This window comes from Misgurnus anguillicaudatus, unplaced genomic scaffold (genome assembly GCF_027580225.2).
Source record: "Misgurnus anguillicaudatus unplaced genomic scaffold, ASM2758022v2 HiC_scaffold_27, whole genome shotgun sequence".
NCBI classification, from domain to species: domain Eukaryota; kingdom Metazoa; phylum Chordata; class Actinopteri; order Cypriniformes; family Cobitidae; genus Misgurnus; species Misgurnus anguillicaudatus.
Genome location: NW_027395277.1, coordinates 663,744 through 682,100, shown reverse-complemented (window position 1 = coordinate 682,100; position 18,357 = coordinate 663,744). Strand labels below are relative to the sequence as shown.

The 18,357-nt window shown below is 40.2% G+C and overlaps 1 protein-coding gene across 4 annotated transcripts in view; it reads left to right on the top strand.

Annotated features, from left to right (window-relative positions):
- Positions 1-18,357, top strand: part of LOC141362444 (uncharacterized) — a 31,647-nt gene that overhangs the window by 4,529 nt on the left and 8,761 nt on the right. For 3 of the 4 annotated variants that reach the window (XM_073864528.1, XM_073864530.1, XM_073864529.1), the window contains 24 exons: positions 1,833-1,959; positions 2,070-2,134; positions 3,531-3,615; positions 3,837-3,926; positions 4,306-4,355; positions 4,647-4,722; positions 4,802-4,846; positions 5,138-5,422; positions 5,501-5,578; positions 5,659-5,732; positions 6,646-7,443; positions 8,319-8,524; positions 9,662-9,850; positions 11,025-11,055; positions 11,138-11,279; positions 11,389-11,602; positions 11,724-11,907; positions 12,075-12,221; positions 13,670-14,056; positions 14,182-14,763; positions 14,839-14,991; positions 15,286-15,461; positions 17,769-17,862; positions 18,065-18,091. In XM_073864528.1, the coding sequence (XP_073720629.1) occupies positions 1,833-1,959; positions 2,070-2,134; positions 3,531-3,615; positions 3,837-3,926; positions 4,306-4,355; positions 4,647-4,722; positions 4,802-4,846; positions 5,138-5,422; positions 5,501-5,578; positions 5,659-5,732; positions 6,646-7,443; positions 8,319-8,524; positions 9,662-9,850; positions 11,025-11,055; positions 11,138-11,279; positions 11,389-11,602; positions 11,724-11,907; positions 12,075-12,221; positions 13,670-14,056; positions 14,182-14,763; positions 14,839-14,991; positions 15,286-15,461; positions 17,769-17,862; positions 18,065-18,091 (4,305 nt within the window). The remainder of the gene's footprint in view (positions 1-1,832; positions 1,960-2,069; positions 2,135-3,530; positions 3,616-3,836; positions 3,927-4,305; positions 4,356-4,646; positions 4,723-4,801; positions 4,847-5,137; positions 5,423-5,500; positions 5,579-5,658; positions 5,733-6,645; positions 7,444-8,318; positions 8,525-9,661; positions 9,851-11,024; positions 11,056-11,137; positions 11,280-11,388; positions 11,603-11,723; positions 11,908-12,074; positions 12,222-13,669; positions 14,057-14,181; positions 14,764-14,838; positions 14,992-15,285; positions 15,462-17,768; positions 17,863-18,064; positions 18,092-18,357) is intronic. The other variant, XM_073864531.1, reaches the window with a different exon arrangement.

The following is an 18,357-nucleotide window of genomic DNA, read 5'->3' as shown; positions in this document are numbered from 1 at the left end:
TGATGACTGTGAAGAGGAAGAAGAAGAAGATGATAATGAAGACAGTGACGATGAAGATGACGATCAGAATGAAGAAGGTGAAGATGATAGTGATTCTGAGCAAGAAGAGGAAGACGATGAAGAGGAAGAAACTGAAGATACCATTGATGGTGAGACAGTAGATGTTCCTAAATTATCTCCAGATCTTACTGAGGCTCTACTCCCATCAGAACTTGATCAAATAAATGATAAGACTGATAAAAATATTGAGATGGACATGATGGAGGACAATGTCTTGAAGTACCATCCTCTGGAGGTAAGAACAGATGGAGAACATGCAGAGCAAGAGGCGTCAGCAGACATTTCTCAGAAACCGGATAGTGTAAATCAAGCAATTCCCGAAGCGTCAGTTTATGAAGGTCCAATGCTAGGGTTTCTTCATTTAGAAGATGACTGTCTCGTGTCAGCAGTCAGGGTTGAGGCGAGATTTTCTGATGAAGATGAAAACGAGGATACCAATGAAAGTCCAAAACTACCTGCAAAATTCAAAACGTCTTTACAAAATGAGGACAGAACTTCAAAGAGAAATAGTGACAATGAAGATGATTGGGATGGTGATGAAGATGAGGTGCTGGTGAGACATCTTGAAGGTGATGACTCTCAAAGAATAGCCCCAGATAATATTCCAGATCTTTACCCCAGCAATGAAGTAAATAATCCTGAATGCCACAATATTTCTACTACACCTCCTAAGGTCACAACTACTGCAGATGATGATGATTGGGATGATGTGGAAGAGGAGGAAGAAGCTAAAATAAAGAAACCAACAAATTTGTTAATGGCACTACATGAACCAGACAGTCCAGAGGTTTCCTGGGGGTCCGGCTCAGATAAAAGTGATGGAGAAGAGAAAGCATCAAACACGGACCCACCAAATAAACTCATGGAGAACGAAAAGCTTCACTTTTTGGTTCAGAAACCATCACTAGATCCTCCTGAGCTCCATTCCCAGAACTGTTTACACGGAGAATCTGTACACATGGATCAGATTGATGACAGTGGAGCCATACCCGTGTCCATGATTGTTGGATGTGATGATCAAAGTGATGAAGACCAATATGTAAATGACAATAAACAGGAAGAATCAGATAGCCGAGTGAATCAAATGCAGTATGATTTTGCAAGTGGTTCAGTCAAAGTATCTGAAAATGATTCTGTATCACGAGAAGACAGCGAATGCATTGATGAATGTCCTGACATCCAGTCTGCAAGTCAACCACAGACTACAAGGGCCTCCACATCTGAGGAGAAGATCTTAAACAGACCATCTCCTTCAACAGTTATGCATCTATCAGAGGATTCGAATCAAGAGTCAAACGTTGCTAGAAATCAAGACTCTCCTCAGTGTAATCATTTTGTTAAGGGCAACTTTGCTGATGAACGTCCAAAAGATGTGTTTGAAAAAGAACCGGCTGTACTAGAAGAGATTCCCTACACGATCATAGATGAAGTCAATCTCACTTCTGATTCGGATGGAGAAGACATTATTGAGGAAGACTATGAGCAATCGAACAGACAGATCGGTGTAAATGAGTATGTAATGGAAGAAAGACTTACAAAGCAAAGATATTCGCAGGTATTTGGGAGGTGATGGTTAGAATTAAGAGTTTGTAGTTGTAGCTTTTAGATATGGTAGCCCTGGCAGATCTGTCCTCGCCCGTCCCACCATTTCTTTCTTTTATGTTAAATGTTGTTTTAAGTATGCTATTTAACTAATACGCTTCTTGTTGGTTCTCCAGCTTGCTCAGATTGGTTTAAGTTTGTAATGATAGGAAATTCATTTCTTTAAACAGGAGGAATCCTCCACAGAGGATGAAGAGGAGGAGGATGAAGAAGAAGAAGAGGAGGATGAAAAGAAAGAACAGGAGAAACTGTGTGAAAAGCCTCAAAATGGTGGAACTACCAAAGATAAGCAAAGGGGTAAATTTTCCTTACAAGTCATTGGCGGTCAGTAACCATGTCATCATCAAGTCTTTATAAACACACCGAGGTAGCTTTGTGACTAGAAACCCTATTCTTGTTATTTTCAGATTTCCTTTCTGAGTTGGGCCTTGAGAAGGAAGATGAACACAACGACTCTCCTTGGGACTCGGAGGTACGGAATATGTTAGGGGGCATGCACACCAAAGCTTTTACACCGGCGGTCAGTGTATGTTTTTAGTTGTTTCCAATGGAAGCGCAGCGTTTTTAAAGAAAAACAGTAGCTCGCTCTGCGTTGTTTCTGCACTGAGCACCGTGAGTAAAAAAAATTCAACTTTGGGTGAAAAGCTCCGATTGTCAAAGTCAGTTCTGACAAGGCACTCCAAGGGCCGTGCACACCGAAGCTTTAAAACACGGCTGAAAACGCCAAGCGGATACCTTTATTTCTACCGACCGCCAGCTTTCTTCAGCTGAGCGCTTTGGTTGCTATGATGCTTCCTGCTTTGTTTATCAGTCGTTGAACGATGCGCCGGTTGGTTGTTGTGATATTTGTCCCACCCTTCCTCCACTGTGATTTGAGGGCCGTGTAAGAACTGGCATTGACTATTGGAGCTTTTCACCCAAAGTTGAATCTTTTTTAACTCACGGCACTCAGGGCTAAAAGCTGAAAACTGCTGAGCGCCGGCTTTCAGCAGGAAAAAAACAACTAGCTGCTAGCTTTTTTAAAAACGCCAAGGTTACATTGGAAACAACTGAAAACATGCGCCGGCCGCAGGCGTAAAAGCTTTTGGTGGTGCCCCCTAAGAAAAATGCTGGGAAAAAGGTTTAAACTGGAATTGGTTTAAGTGCAAAGCACTCACTAGCTGCGTTTCCATTCAATTTGCGCAAAACTTTAGCGTTATTTTGTAAATGTCGGCCAAAAACTACCGACATGCAGAAGACATTAAAATACAGTGAAAGTAACTCAAAAGCATACAGAGCAGTCGACTCCCGAATTGCTATCGCAGTATTTTGATGTCATACACTTGACGGTTCCTGTGACTAAATAAATGCTAAATGAAGTCTAACACACCTCTTCTGTCTTGTCATTCAATTAAACATACCGCGCCATATTTAAAAAATGATCATGTTGCTTTTACGCATGTCTGGTGACCTGTAAATCCGAGGAAAAAAACCGTTTTCAATTGCAGTTGTGCGATATATTTCTTTTTTCGAATTTTCATGAAAAACCACCTCACCCACACGTAAAAACATTTTGGCGATATATGGAAGTTTATGAGAAATTATTGTGTTTCCATTTGCCGTAATTTGCCATGAAAACAGGATTCTCAACACCGAGGGTTATCAGATATCACCTAGTGTTGCATGATGGTACTGCAGGGAGTGACGTGAGATTGTGATAGCAATTCATTAATTAAACTCTAATTAAAAACTAGTTTAAATTTGATTTATTGAAACATTAACATTGCTAAAAATCATATGGTACTTCAAGTACAGTACATAATGTAGTTCATGAGGTTTCTATGTGTGCATTTCATTCTTACGTCTGTTGTCATTTTATCTCTTTTTAGTCCGGTTCTGAGAGTCCGACAAAGAAACCTCATCCTGCCAAATCCCACAGATCCATGTCCAGTGTATGCGAAGAGAGCCCTGAAGGTGTGTAAGCCTATTGAGATATTCTTTACTGTGCTAAAATATTATTACATATACCATAATAACTTTGCCTTCGTTGCCTTCTGCAACCATTTCATGCTTAAAAATATGCAGAAGAGATTTACATTTTCCATGGCTTTGCTTAATTAAGATTAATCAATCATAATGCGCAAAGTGATGCACAGAGTTATTCATAATTATAATATTATTAAATTCCTTTATAGACTTCTTATACGTTCCTTCCTTTGTAAGCCGAGGGAGGAATGTTAATTTTTTGGGAAGTATAGACCAGCTAGGAGGCTGCAGGACTGTGGGTAGGCATTCTGTGCTGCATCATGATTGGCTGTTGTCCTGCTGGATTACCCATAATCACCTGCAGCATCTCTGTTACAGTCGCCTTGCATTGCATTGCACTTTTCGATTTCCCATACGTCATTCGTGCGTTCATGGCATGTTGTAAAGTCTTTGACGATGCTCCACTAATACTTGCTAATGTTGGGGTGGTCCATCATTGTGTCTCATGTTGAACAGCTCAAATGTGTTTTAATGGATTAAGATGACCTCCATTTTTGCATGTGCATGCATGCACATCTGCTACATGGGGACCTGTGTCTGTACATTAATATTTATGTTTCTGCTACTTGTTGTAGTTTTTGGGAAAAGTTTTGAATGTCATATCCGTTTGCTTTTCAGTTTTAAGAAATGATGAGGATGATGAGGAAGAGAAGGAGATAGAAATACCGGTAAGCATTATTTTGAGCACTTGATTTATATTTCCTGAATGAAATACCAAGATCATCTCAAGCAGATGTAGTATAAAAGGGCCAGTCACAATTTTGAATTAAAACATGTTTGAGCAGACGACCAATCACAATTCAGTATTTAAAGAAAACAATGATGTAATCTCTGTCAGTTTTCTGCATTTTCTGAAATCAAAAATGAGATATTGATGACAATATGAGGAATTTAAATACAATGCTGCCTTAAAATTTGTAATTCAAGTTTTAAATAAAATGTAACATTGTTTGTTGCAGCCCAAAGTGATAAAAAGGGAGCCGGTGTCTGTTCTCAATAAACTGATGGATTCAAAAGAAGCTGCTAAGAAAACAGGTGTTGTACAGTTTTAACTAATGATAATATCTTGTAACATTTCTGATTTCATATTCAAACCTCACTGGTTTTCTTACAGACCTCATGGAAGAGCTGGGTTTGGGAGATGCTGATGATCTCGAAGGTAATTTTGATATCTCTAAATCTTTAATATCTGAATCAATCTTCCCATTTTACTAACAGTCTCATTTCTTTGTTTTTGTGTTTGTCTCATTCAAAGCAATTCGCCCTTCAGGTCAGATACTTAAGCGCTTGTGCCCTGTGTACTTCCGTAAACATTTATAGTTTTGCCTATGCGTGCTATCATCAAAGCCGTGGTGCATTAGAAAAGATGGTTGATAATGCAGACATAGAAGCTCTATACTTAAATATGCTTTTGGTGAAAATGAGATGTTGTTTTCTCTGCTCCTGACAGATGCTTCAGACTGGGACTCGGCCAGCACCACCAGTAAGGCCAGTAAGAACTTTCCAGTTTATAAGATGGAGGAGGAACCTGACCAACCAGCCCCGGCGTTCCCCATCACACCACTGGAACAGGACGAGGACGAGAACTCCATAGAAGTTAAAGACACACATCCAGAGACAAACAAGTCCACGACACCTCTACCTAGCCCACGATCTCTCTACGCAGATGCCGGCTCAAAGCCACGCCCACTGCCACGACTCCGCCTGGACTCAAATCAGAGACCAGAGAGTGAAGGTACTGTAGATGTGTACAATGGTAAAACAATACTATTTGAAGATGTCAAATAATAAAATTAACTCATACATTGTTCAGAATCTGACTGGGATACAGACGCCTCCAGTCCAGCCAAGATAACTAATTCACTGCCAAACATCACAGAACCTGATGCAGGTAAAGTTATTAGGATATTACACATCTCATTTAATGTAATAATATAATTTATAATGTAATAATGTAGGTTTTCTCTTCAGGTCCTCGACAGGAACACACAACAGAAGATGATGAAAGTGACAGGAGCTCAGGCACTAGTGAACGTGAAGATCAGGCAGGTGGAATTTATACAATTAACATTAACTCCGCCTCTTTCTGGGATTCGAGTGTTTGAAAAGACTTGGAACTTTGGGAAAAGAGTTCTTGAGTTTATGAAGTGATGATTTATTACATAGTTCAGTACATGAAACCTTTTTGTGTACATAATACAAATCTGGTATCTTAAATGTGTTGACATATCATGAAAATCCGACTTTTTCCATGTTTAAGTGCTATAATTGGGTCCCCACGGCTTCTGTCAACCTAGAAAATGTGAAAAAGATCAACCCAGTAACTTAGTTTTGGTAAACCATTCTCTTCAAACATGTGAAAAAATAGGTCTTTGAAATTTGCTCCCCTTGTGATGTCAGAAGGGGATATACCGCCCCTTAAAGGCGGAGTCCATGATGTTTGAAAGCCAATGTTGATATTTGAAATCACCTGAACAAACACGCCCCTACCCCAATAGAATCTGGACCTTCTGTTGATAGACCCGCCCCACACATACGCAACCCGGCATTTGATTTAATTTGATTGGCTATAAGTGTGTTTTGGTAGTCGGCCCGTCTTCTTTTCCAAAGCGTTTTTCAAACATCGTGGACTCCGCCTTTAATATGCACACTATCCAACAACGGCACTGACATTTAGCAGATTTTTGCTCACACCAACAAAATGGCAATTTTAACATGTTATAATAAATTATCTGTGTTGTATTTTGAGCTAAAACTTCACACATGTGCTCTGGGGACACCAAAGATGTATTTTAAATCTTAAAAAAGTCTTCTTAAATGTCCCCTTTAAAGCATGAGTAACCTTTGTGACAAACTGTAAATGTTGTTATTAAACACGTTCATGTCAGATGTTCAACTAAAGTCCTTCAGACCCTTGTTTTGTTTTTCATTGTTGGTTGTATTCTTTTGCAAACCAAGGCAAGGAAGACGTTACCAGCATCTTCTGTAGATATAGGTAGCCCACATACCAATGATCCATTTGAGCTTCCAGTCTTTGCTGAAGAAGAGGAGAAAATAAACTTGGAGAACGCTGGTGACATTCCCTGGGAGGAACGTTATGAGAAGATTTGGGTGGAGAATGATAAAAAGGAGACCAAATCTCAATACAGAAATGTGACCGCTGAACTAAAAGAGAGATTTGGGGAGCTGGATCCCAAACAACATCATGACCTTTTGGAGCTTCAAGGGAATGAAGAAAAGCACAGCAGTGGAGATGAAGAGCTGGATGTTGTAGCAGAAGTTGAAGATTCGAGTGAGGAAGAAGGTGAGCCGATTGTGCGTCCCGCTGCTCGTGCGAGAAGCGCCGTACTTTTGCCCATTCCTGAGCAGAGAGAGTCCGGTCTGGAAGACTCACAGATTGAGGAACCTCAAGAAAACTCTCAAAGGGCGACGAGCGTTGAGATCAGTGATGCAGACCTTCATCAGGACAGCCTTACCAGTGATCCTCAATTAATCCCAGAGCTCCTCAGGCATGAGGTCCAACAAGAGGGCTCTTCCTCTTCTGATGAAGATTTTTCTGCAGATATTGGAACCAAAGCAAATACTAAGTGTCCATCAGAATCAGAAAACAACATTGATGAAAAGTCTAAAGATGAGAAGTGTCACAGAACCTCATTGCTTGCTCCTAGTGAGCTGGACGTCCCACCTAAAATTCTGGACGTGCCCTTTTCTGACTCTGATGAGGGTGAGGAGGGCCTGCGGACGTCCAGACATGAGGTAGGACACCAGCAGGACATGTCTGGAGTAGTTTTTAGAGACTAATATTTTCCTTTGCCTCATCCTTTGCTTTATCTCAAACTCAAGCATCATCTTTCAGTCATCTTTTAAGACTCTTCAGCTGTTGATGGTCAAATGACAGAACTGTTCAGTAATGATCATTAACATTTTCATGTCTTTCGTGAAGACCCTGTGAAATGGATTACTTTCTTAGTTTTTCTTAAAAAGTACTTTATTTGATCTTTTAGGAGTGTGCTAGGGTATAGATGACCTTAAAGCTGCAGTAACAGCCAAAGCGTTTTCAGATTTCATGGGGTCCTTCATTTGTCCATCTTGTCCTGTATCTGTCTTAACTTTGTGATGTGTCAGTGTGACCTGAACTGCATTTTTACAGTGTGTCACATATTAAATATTTATCTGCTTATTTTTTGTGCTGGTGTCAAATGATACCCTTGAGACAGCACATGGGCGTCAGTCCGCACCTCATCTGTTGTGTGTGTGTCACTTATGGTTTCCTTCATCTGTCTGAAGATCTCTCCTCATCTTCTTGAAGATCTAGTTTGTGTTTTCATGATGTCTCTCAACAGAGAAGCTTCTCCACAACCATTTTAACCTTCTGTGGGTCTCTGTTGACTTTGGGTTGAAGTGTTTTAGTCCTTAGAGCTTCTTCTTCTTTTTATGTAAAAAAAGATGTGTGGTATTTTTGTTTGTGAAGTGTTGTCTTGTTCCTGAAATGTTTTTGCACGATCAACTGACTTCGATATTTGTTTCATCCATACTTTCCTAAACATCTCCATATGCACATAAGTGTAATATCTTTTTATATGTCTGTACATTTTAATCCTTCTTTTAACAAATATTATCTTGTGTTTTAGGGTGACAAGGCTGATGATATGAGAGGAGAACATCAGAACAGTGTTTTGTGGGATACTGAAGGATCCAGAGTAGGAGATGAACTTGATCAAGGAAAGGGAAGGAAAACTGACACCAACTTTGGCAACTCAAAACCTCAGGAAAGAGTATCTGGTGAAAGAAAAAAGGATAGTGTTTCATCAAGACACCTGACAAGAAGTCCAAGACGGTATATATCTCACATTACTGAAACTTTTTATATTATAATTTTTCATTTTAACCCGTTTGTGCTGATGCCAAACCCCTTAATCATTTGCATGAGCTCTATAGCACTTTTCACAATTTTTACTTCAGCAAAACAAATTAATACAAAATAGTACAAATATATATTAAAAAAAATAAAATATTTAAATATTATTAAAATCTACACTAAGTACGTTAACATTATCAACTGCAAAAAATCTGTTACATTCATAGTGCTATCAAAACACTTGTGTATTACCTTTTCGTAAGATGTACATACCATCAACATTACTAACTAAAATTAAAAATAGTTTAATAAAAATTAAAGATTGTGATCCAAATGTTAATTGCACCACGTACAACCTTTTTTGTACCTTTATGCTTTATGTGTCTCCACTAAAGCTTTTTACTGAGTCAAGCCAGTCCTTTAAAGGAAGTCGCGCAACTGCGCTGCCATATTTGCAACGCGTCCCTCCCCCAGGTGATGTCATTCTTTAACGGTTGACGATTGGCTCTTTTTATTAGATGGCGGGACTAGAGCGACCATACTGACTGTTGTGATACCCCCATTTATATTAATACTAGTAACACATCTTGTTAACATTAAATATCTTTGGTCTAGCGTAATTTTCCAATTTTTTTGCGATAGGAACACTGCATTTTTAAAAACGGCAGCAACTGACATTAAAAAACCAAATCTCCTAAGCTGAAAAAAATGTGGACACACAGCCAGCATTTCTTCAGCTGAGCTCTTTAGTTGCTATGATCGTTTTGTTTTAGTCGTTGTACGTGATGCACCGGTTGGTTGGGGTGGTATTTGTCCCGCTCCTCCTCTACTGTGATTGGACGACTGAGTAAAAAGTGACATTGACAAGCTCTGTGTTGTACCCAAAGTTAAATGTTTTTCAACTCTTGTTGCTTAGCACTGGCCAAAGACCGCCAGGTGCTGGAAAAACATTTGAAAAATATCTTGTTTTGAATTTTAATAAATTTTTGTGTTTATGTATTTCATATAGAAATCCTTTAGGTAGCATCCGATTTGACAAAAATATGTGTAGTGCTTCCTGATGCGTTGATATGTCTTTTTCATTTCAACTTCATAATGAGATGTGTGCCCCCTCAGCACTAACAGGGCTCCAGCACATGATGAGGATGAGGAGGAAAAGAAAATGTTAGATAACCAAGCCCGAAATCTCCATGTAGCTCCCCCACTGCTGGGCAAACCTCCACGACCTGTGACCCGCCATAATGGAGACATTGAGTCTGTCTTTGATGATAGTACTTTAAGTGAGCTGTCAGAGGAGGACAGGAGGTATACATGCAGTATTTGCATGCTTTTAATGCAATTTCCTTCTAATTGAACTTTTTTTTCTTCAATTTTTTTGTTCATATTGTATATACTGTGTTTTTATATACAGTAGTGGCTAAAAATGTTGTCCGAAAGGGTTATACCCATATGGCAATATATATATATATATATATATATATATATATTTAGATATATGTTTTTAGATATATATATTGTTAAATATATTTCAAAATATACAAAAATGGCCAAAAATTCTGCAAATATTTTGAAATATATTTTAAAAATAAATACATTTTAAAGCATTAAAAATATGTTTACCCCACCATATATTTCAATCCAAAAAAAAATATATTCACATTGCATTGAAAGAAAAACATTTTTTGTTACGAACCTGTAAACATACCTGTTTTAAAAAGTTAAAATTAAATATATTTTCAACTTCAAAAATATACTCTAGAAAAATAACTTTTTACATTTTACATTTACAATAAATTTTTTGCCATATGGGATGTAAAATTAGAAATGTATTTGCTTGCCCTTGAATTTTTTTTTTTAATATATAAAGTTAAAACTAAATATATTTCCAAATAAAAAATATATTCAATTGACCATTACTTTCTACAATATTTATTTAGAATATATTTAATATATATATTTTTGGCCAGAGATGGGTATTTGTGTAATATTTGTTTTAATGCACCCTTAGATTTAATTAAAACATTAAAATAGGAGGTGTGTGATACAAAAACACATATTTATCTGGTCAAAAGGCAAACTATAGCATATGATGAAATGTGGGATTTGTTCGAATATACAAAAAATGCATTCAGAAATGAAGCGCAGGAGAAATCAAGCATACATTGACTACAATTTTTAATATTTGTTGATTCTCTCGCAATATTTTTTTAGTCATTCTCCTGGGCCTTGACTCAGTTGCATTGTGCATAATTTCTTATAAATTCAGTTTGTCAAAGTTGGACATCACTTTTAACCGGGACTGTATATAACAATATGAGACAAATTATGACATTAACTAATCCCCAAAAGCAAAGAAAGGTGATGTATGGACAGAGAATACTGCATTATATCCTCTTCATGAGACCAATCATGCCTGACAGTGGGAATAGATTTTACATTGTGATGATATTTACTCATCTGTACTCCTCTCTTCTTACAGATCTCCATCTTTAAGGCATAAGAAAGAGCAGGTGAGCTTCATTCATGAGAAAATGTCGTACACCTCTTCTGTAATGTTTCAGTGTTTGTTTAAAGTGTCTGTTCCTCACGCAGACTGACGGAGAACCGGAGATGGGAGATGATTTTGAAGATCTCACCCAGTCTTCCGACACGGCCACTGAGGATCTGGAGACTCCAGTATCTGGATACCGTAACGCTTCCCTGCTCTTTAAACAGCTCGACTCCAGCTATCTGGGTGAGTCTGTCTCAATCTCAAATGATATTTCTTTAATAGCTCTATCTGATATTTAACAGTAAATGGAGACTTTCAGGTGGTGAATCGTGTATTTTTGTTTACCCTACAGATTCAGTGAGCGTTGTAAAACTACAAAACATGTTTCACGAGTATGAGCGAACCATCCAGAGAGAACGAGACCGACACGGCCGCCTGGCCGATAAAACCACACAGCTGGAGCAGGAACGCAGTGAGCTCAGCATCCTGCTGGACGAGATGAGAAGCAGCAAATCCAACCTGGAACATCTCAAACTGGAGCTGGAGACTGACATGAACAATCTCAAGTGAGCTCGAAGCATGCATACATGTTTTTTTACCATTTAGTTTTATTTTGCATGCTTAATATATAAATATTTTTTTGACATTTCAAGCATTGCCTCTGACTCTCTATCCTTTCTGATGAAGGTTCCTGCTGAGACAGGAGCAGGAGAAACATCAGAGCGCTCTGATGCTCTACAATAAAACTCGCGAGCAGCTCCAGAGGAAAGAGGAGCAGCAGCGGGCCGAAGCCGAGGAGCGGCACAAAGCCGACCTGAAAGCCCGGAGTCTGGAACTGGAGATCAGAGCTCTGAAGAACAGCATCAAACAGGTGATACTGAGGCTGGAGTTTGGGAAATGGTAGATGGTTTGTTGATGAAGTCCAAGATCTGATAATCTGTCTTGACCACCTTATTAAACAAGCAACCATCTCAGTCTGGTTGGGTTTTCCATTAGGGTGTTGTTGAAGTTGAATAAAATCTGTTTTTGTGTGATTAGCTGGAGGAGGACAGAGATGAGTCTCAGCGTCTTCTGTCTCATGAGCGCAGCGCTCGCACCCTTCATGAGGAATTACTCAACAACCATCTGCGCAAGCAGCAGGACATCGAGGAGGAAAACCTCAGAAACTTCAACAAAAGCAACGAGGTACCACTGTCCCGTCATGTGACCATCTCTGTATGTCATGTGACTGATACTATATGTTGGTTTATCTGTAGAAATTCATATCCAAAGCATTTGCATCCTAGAATATGAAACCTTGAGAAATGTTTCTCCTGTGTTCATTGCTGACAAATTCATTTAGGCGTTGTGCACACCAAAACTTTTACGCCCGCGGCCAGCGCATGTTTTCAATAGTTTCCAATGGAAGCTCTGCGTTTTTCAAATAAGCCAGCAGCTAGCGGTTTTCTTCCGCGCTGAAAACCGGCGCCCGGCAGTTTTTCTGTGCTCAGCGCCGAGAGTTGAAAAATGTTCAACTTTGGAAGAAAAGCTCCGCTCGTCAATGTCAGTTCTCACGTGGCCGTCCAATCACAGTGGAGGTGGGGCGGGACAAGTATCACAGCAACCGACTGTCTCACAGCTGACGTACCAGAGCTACCAAAGCGCTTAGCTGAAGAAAGCTGGCACTCAGCTGAATTGGCATTCGCCGTTGTCCAGTTTTGGTGTACACAACCCCTTACACATTGCCGTGACCTTTACTGTCACATGTGCAGTGATGTCATAGCTTTACAGTAATATAAGCAGTGATGTCAGTGATGTTATACCTTTACAGTCATGTGTGCACTGATACCTGCAGTGATGTCATAGCTTTACAGCCACATCTGCAGTGATGTCATATCTTTACAGTCAGGTGTGCACTAATATCAGTGATGTCATAGCTTTACAGTCACGTGTGCACTGATATTAGTGATGTCATAGCTTAACAGTCACGTGTGCACTGATATCAGTGATGTCATAGCTTTACAGTAATATATGCAATGATGTCAGTGATGTCATATCTTTACAGTCATGTGTGCACTGTTATCAGTGATGTTATATCTTTACAGTCACATGTTCACTGATATTAGTGATTTCATAGCTTTACAGTCACGTGTGCACTGAAATCAGTGATGTCATACCTTTACAGTAATAAATGCAATGATGTCAGTAATGTCATACCTTTACAGCAGGAGTGGGGAACCCTGGGTCCTGGAGGGCCACTGTCCTGCAGAGTTTAGTTCCAACCCTAACCAAACACACCTGAATTTCATTTCCAAGTAATCCTGAAGACTTGAATTCGATTTTTTTAGAAGTGTTTAATTGGGGTTGGAACTAAACTCTGCAGGACAGAGGCCCTCCAGGATATCAGTGATGTCATAGCTTTACAGTCATTGATGTGATAGACAAAAATATAATTGTATCAACATGTTTTATGTATCATAGTTTCCTGACACGTGATTGGTCAGATTTTCAGGCTTTGTCCTAATGACATGCACTTCCGCTTATTGTGAAATCCAACCCATGCTGTTATAATGAGGCTGCATTCAGTGTTTTACAGTTTTTCAAGTTTATAAGTGATAAGAAACATGTTATTAAAATCTTTTTCATGTGCCTAGGCCATGTCTCAGCTGACGGAGGCCTCGGACCGCGAGCGTGAGCTGCTGCAGCAGAACCGAGCACTTCACGATGAGCTGAACGGTGCTCGGGCCGAGCTGGACCGCTCTCAGTCTCATAGTCGGCAAGAAGAGTCGCGACTGGCTGAAGAGAGAGACGCCCTGCGTGAGAGACTGGAGGACGCTCGCAGGGACCTGAAATTGAGCGATGAGGCTTTAACTCAGACTGTCTTCCAGTATAACGGTCAGCTGAGTGCACTGAAAGCCGAATGCTCCGTGATCGGGGCCAAACTGGAGCATGAGAGACAAACGAGGCAGCAGCTGGAGGCAGAGGCTGAGGCGAACAGAGCCCGACTGCAGGGGGCGCTACATGAGGCCGAAAGGTGTCAGGTTAGATCTTTTATTCGATTTTATATCTAAAAGTTTTTTGAATGGAGATTTTGGGCTGGTGCTTCACATAACCAAATGCTCAACTCTGTGTCAGTTTATCTTTATGTATTTGTTAAACCTATCAGGCCTCACGCACAGAAGCCGAACGCACCCTCCAGCGAGAACGTGAGGAACACCAGCGGTCTCAGGAGAAGCACACCTTCGAGTCCAACGCCCAGCGAGACACCATACAATCACTTTCCCAAAAACTCAGCAAAGCAGAGGCACGCGCCAACAGCCTGGAGAACGAGTGCCATCGCAGCTCTCTGGCCGTCACCGAGAAGGGTGTGCTGTTGGAGGCGTTGGCCCGGGAGAAAGACCAGGCCCAGGCCAAACTCAAAGACCTGGAGGCCGCGGTACTGAGCGAACGCGAGCAGGCCAGCCGTGCCGGAGCCAAACAGGAAGCCATGCAGGAGAGGCTGGCCCAGGCTCAGAGCGAGTGTGCGCTGCTGCGACAGAAGCTGGAGGAGGCGCTGAACAAAGGCTCGGCGAAGGACAAGGCCGTTACGGACAGCCAGCAGAACTTCGCCGAGATGCTTAATCAGTTACGAGCGGACGGAGAGGAGAGAGTCCACCTGGTGGAGGAGCGAAGCAAAGAGCTGTCCAGGACAAACAGTGAGATTAGAGAGCAAAACTATAAACTAGAGCAGGAGAAAAGCGAGAGAGAGGTAGAGTCACTAACATCAGATTACTTTGCTCTTGGATTTTCGCTGTGTAAATTAAATCCTCGTCTTTTTGGTCAGGCATCTCTGAGACAGCTACAGCAAGAATTGGCCGATTCTTTGAAGAAGCTGTCCATGTGTGAGGCCTCGCTGGAGGTCAACACACGATACCGTAATGACCTGGAGGAGGAGAAGATGCGCACGCAGAAAGAGCTGGACAGACTGAAGGGAAAGGTACCTGTCAATCAAGCTTAAACTTCCTAAAAACCGTCCAATCACGGCATGGCCGGCTGTTAACAGTGTTATCAATATCTAATTAAAGGAAACACACTTCTGTCTCTGCAGTGTTCATTAATTTAACACTTGTTCCCATGTTACCAACGCAAAGGTCATAGGTTTGATCCCAGGGAACTTGCATACTGATAATAATGCGTACCATGATCGCTTTGTCTTTTATCAGACACTTTGGATAAAATGTAAATGCATGACTAGAGTATATCTAATGCATCTTATATTGTGTTGTCTCAGCTGCAGGAGTCTGAAGAGCTTCACGTCCAGGCTGAGAGACGCATCGGTCAACTAAAGAATAGTCTGGATGAGAAAGAGGGAGAAATCTGCATCACCGCCCAAAAACTAGAGGAGGCGCTGGCTGCGTCTGCAGGCAAAGAGCAAACGGTTAAACAGCTGGAGGAGGCGGTGCAGAGGTACAGACAACTAGTAAATCAATGAAAGGATTAAATGGATAAAGCTCCCAGAACACACAATATTTCTGCTTATCTCATGCTAATCTTGAGTACCTATAGAGAAGTATTACATCTTTCATATATCCAAAGAGTCTTTAGTTTTACCAAATTTATAAAAGACAGATCAGCTGTACCGATTTATTCTGAATACCGCAGATGGACTGAGTTGCGAGCAGGCAATACACACAAAACATTATCCAACTATCTCCTGATAACTTATTATTCACTACATCTTCGTATCTTTTAAATTATATGCAATTAGCGATGATTGCAAAAAAAAACAACGCATACATTTGATGCAGTTTTACTTTTTGTGTGCGACTCATGACCTGGTTGGGACTGTCCCATTTAAAGGTGCAGTGTGTAACATAATCTTCAATATAATGCAATATAATCTTCATAACTACATTAACAGCGGTGTATAAAGACCTTACATAATGAACTGTTATGTGTTTATTACCTAAGAATGAGCTATATTTATCTACATACACCGTGGGTCCCCTTACATGGAAGTCGCCATTTTGTGCCGCCATGTTTTTACGGTAGCCCTAAACGAACAAACTGCGTTTTGGCACTACTGTATTTTGTCTTAAACAACAACATGTTTGTCCTGTGGCAGCTATTGTAGCTTCTCTATGCGTTTCAGTGAACAGTGGACTGAGCTGTTGGTGAAATTCACAATCTCACTGCTAGATGCCGCTAAAATCTACACACTGGACCTTTAACGAAATCCAGCGTTAAACAAACACACACGCACAACTCCGCTGCTGTCCTGGATGAACAAACTATATCCATTGTTTCCATAATGGGGCATACACACCAAACACGAGTTCAATGATTTGTGCGAATAGATTACATACAAAGTCAATGCAAAGACGCGATCAGAAGTGTCATGGCGCCGGGCAATGCGAATGAAGCAAATTGGACGGCGCATTTGCCGCGAAAAATGTGCTATTCTCCTCAAATGCGTCTTTGCGCAAGTTTAAAAATTCAACTCAAGCGAAAAATTTGCATGACACGAAGTTAAATCCCGCGAGTAATCTAGAGCAGTGGTTCCCAAACTTTTTCAGCGTGCGGCCCCCCTTGTGTATGGTGCATTCCTTCGCGGCCCCCCAAAGAAAATTTGTGACAAAAAACTGTTCTAAACTCAACATTTTACTAAAACACATATTAAATTATACAAAAAAGTAGTGCTTTTGGTTAGTAGCCTTATTTTTTTTATGTTTAATTACACAGAATTCATGATAAATTAATGTATTTTATAAAATGTCATAAAACTGGGGCCCCCCTGGCACCATCTCGCGCCCCCACTGGGGGCCCCACCCCCCAGTTTGAAAACCCCTGATCTAGAGTAGGGCTGGGCACAAAAAATAATTTTTCGATTTATGTTTTTTTTGACGTGGCCAATCCAAATTAATTTTCAAAGGCCACAAGTTGATTTTTCCGCCCATATTTATTTCCGCAAACATTGAACGTAAGATTAACGTTAATCTAATTACTAGTCTTCTCCACTAGTTGTCACCCTCTATTTTTTGCCTTGCACGATGTTACCAAGGAGCGAGAGGCGAGCCTGTCATTCATTCAGTCAATATTCTAATATAATAAAATATATATAATAATATTCTACTATTATATAATACATATAATAATATTCTAATATAATATAATATAATATTCTTTTTAATCTATAATCGAGTAGAAAAATCGCCCCAAGAATCGGAATCGAAAATTGAACGAGAATCGAAGTCGAATTGATTTGATAGCTTGTGAATCGAAATCCAATCGATCTGGAACATCTGAATCGATACCCAGCCCTAATCTAAAGCCAGTTACGCGATGTCCCGCATTTGGTGTGTATGACCCATAAGGCTGTTTTTTTTGGGAAGCTAAACATGCTTAAATTACCCTCACAAACAATAACACACTTCTTCTGTGACGTTGATTTCGTGTCAGCTCTTGGTTGGTGTGTGCGTGCGCTATTCTGGTCAAAGCGCCCATATAAGGACTTACACTGTACTTCCTGTAAAGAAATTGCCCATAAAAAAACATGATTGTTGCGTATGAATCTTTCATGTTCGAAAAATACTTTCTGAAACTTGTATGAACTCTGGTGAAGTGGATACGGCACAGAAATACTCCAGCACACGTCCAACTGCTTTTTTGACACTTTACCCATGTTAAGCATGAGGAATCTAACTCTTAAAATGTGTTAATAATAAGTCAGTATGACAAAACTCCCTTTTTAATGTGACTATAACATCACTGCAGGTTAGAGATTGAAAACGCCAGACTGGAGGCTACAGTGAAACAGCAGTCCAGTCGTATGGAGGTCTTACAGAAGGGCGTTCAGGAGGGGACTGCGGTGAGTCAAAGCTCATGGAAATGTCCTGATGTAACCAATGATGGCAGATTTAGACATACAGTAATAATGAGTCTGGGCTTCACATTTGACATTGGATAAACTCTCTCTGTCTTTGGTTGTGAAGTAAGGTGTATTTTTATTTATGAGAGGAGGTTGTTAAAATCTTTTATGTAAACTGACGGTAAAGTCCCTGTTTTCACAGCTGTCAGATTCATCACCTGGAGTTGGGGTTGGTATTAAGCATCTAGCTTTAGTTTTATCTTTCTCTAAAATTATATTTTTTCTGGGCTTGATGTCTTTCTGTGATTTTATAAAACTTATTCCAGCTCGAATCAAACTACACAATATTTTTGTGTAATGTTACTGCTTTCAAGTAGTTTTCCTCTAGATGCGTGTTGGATATCTGCTCTCTTTGGTGACGGTCGTCCTTTGAGTTTTTGATTTTTATTAAATTCTGTCTCAAATCAGTCATCTGTCCTTCCTCTCAAGTTCTGG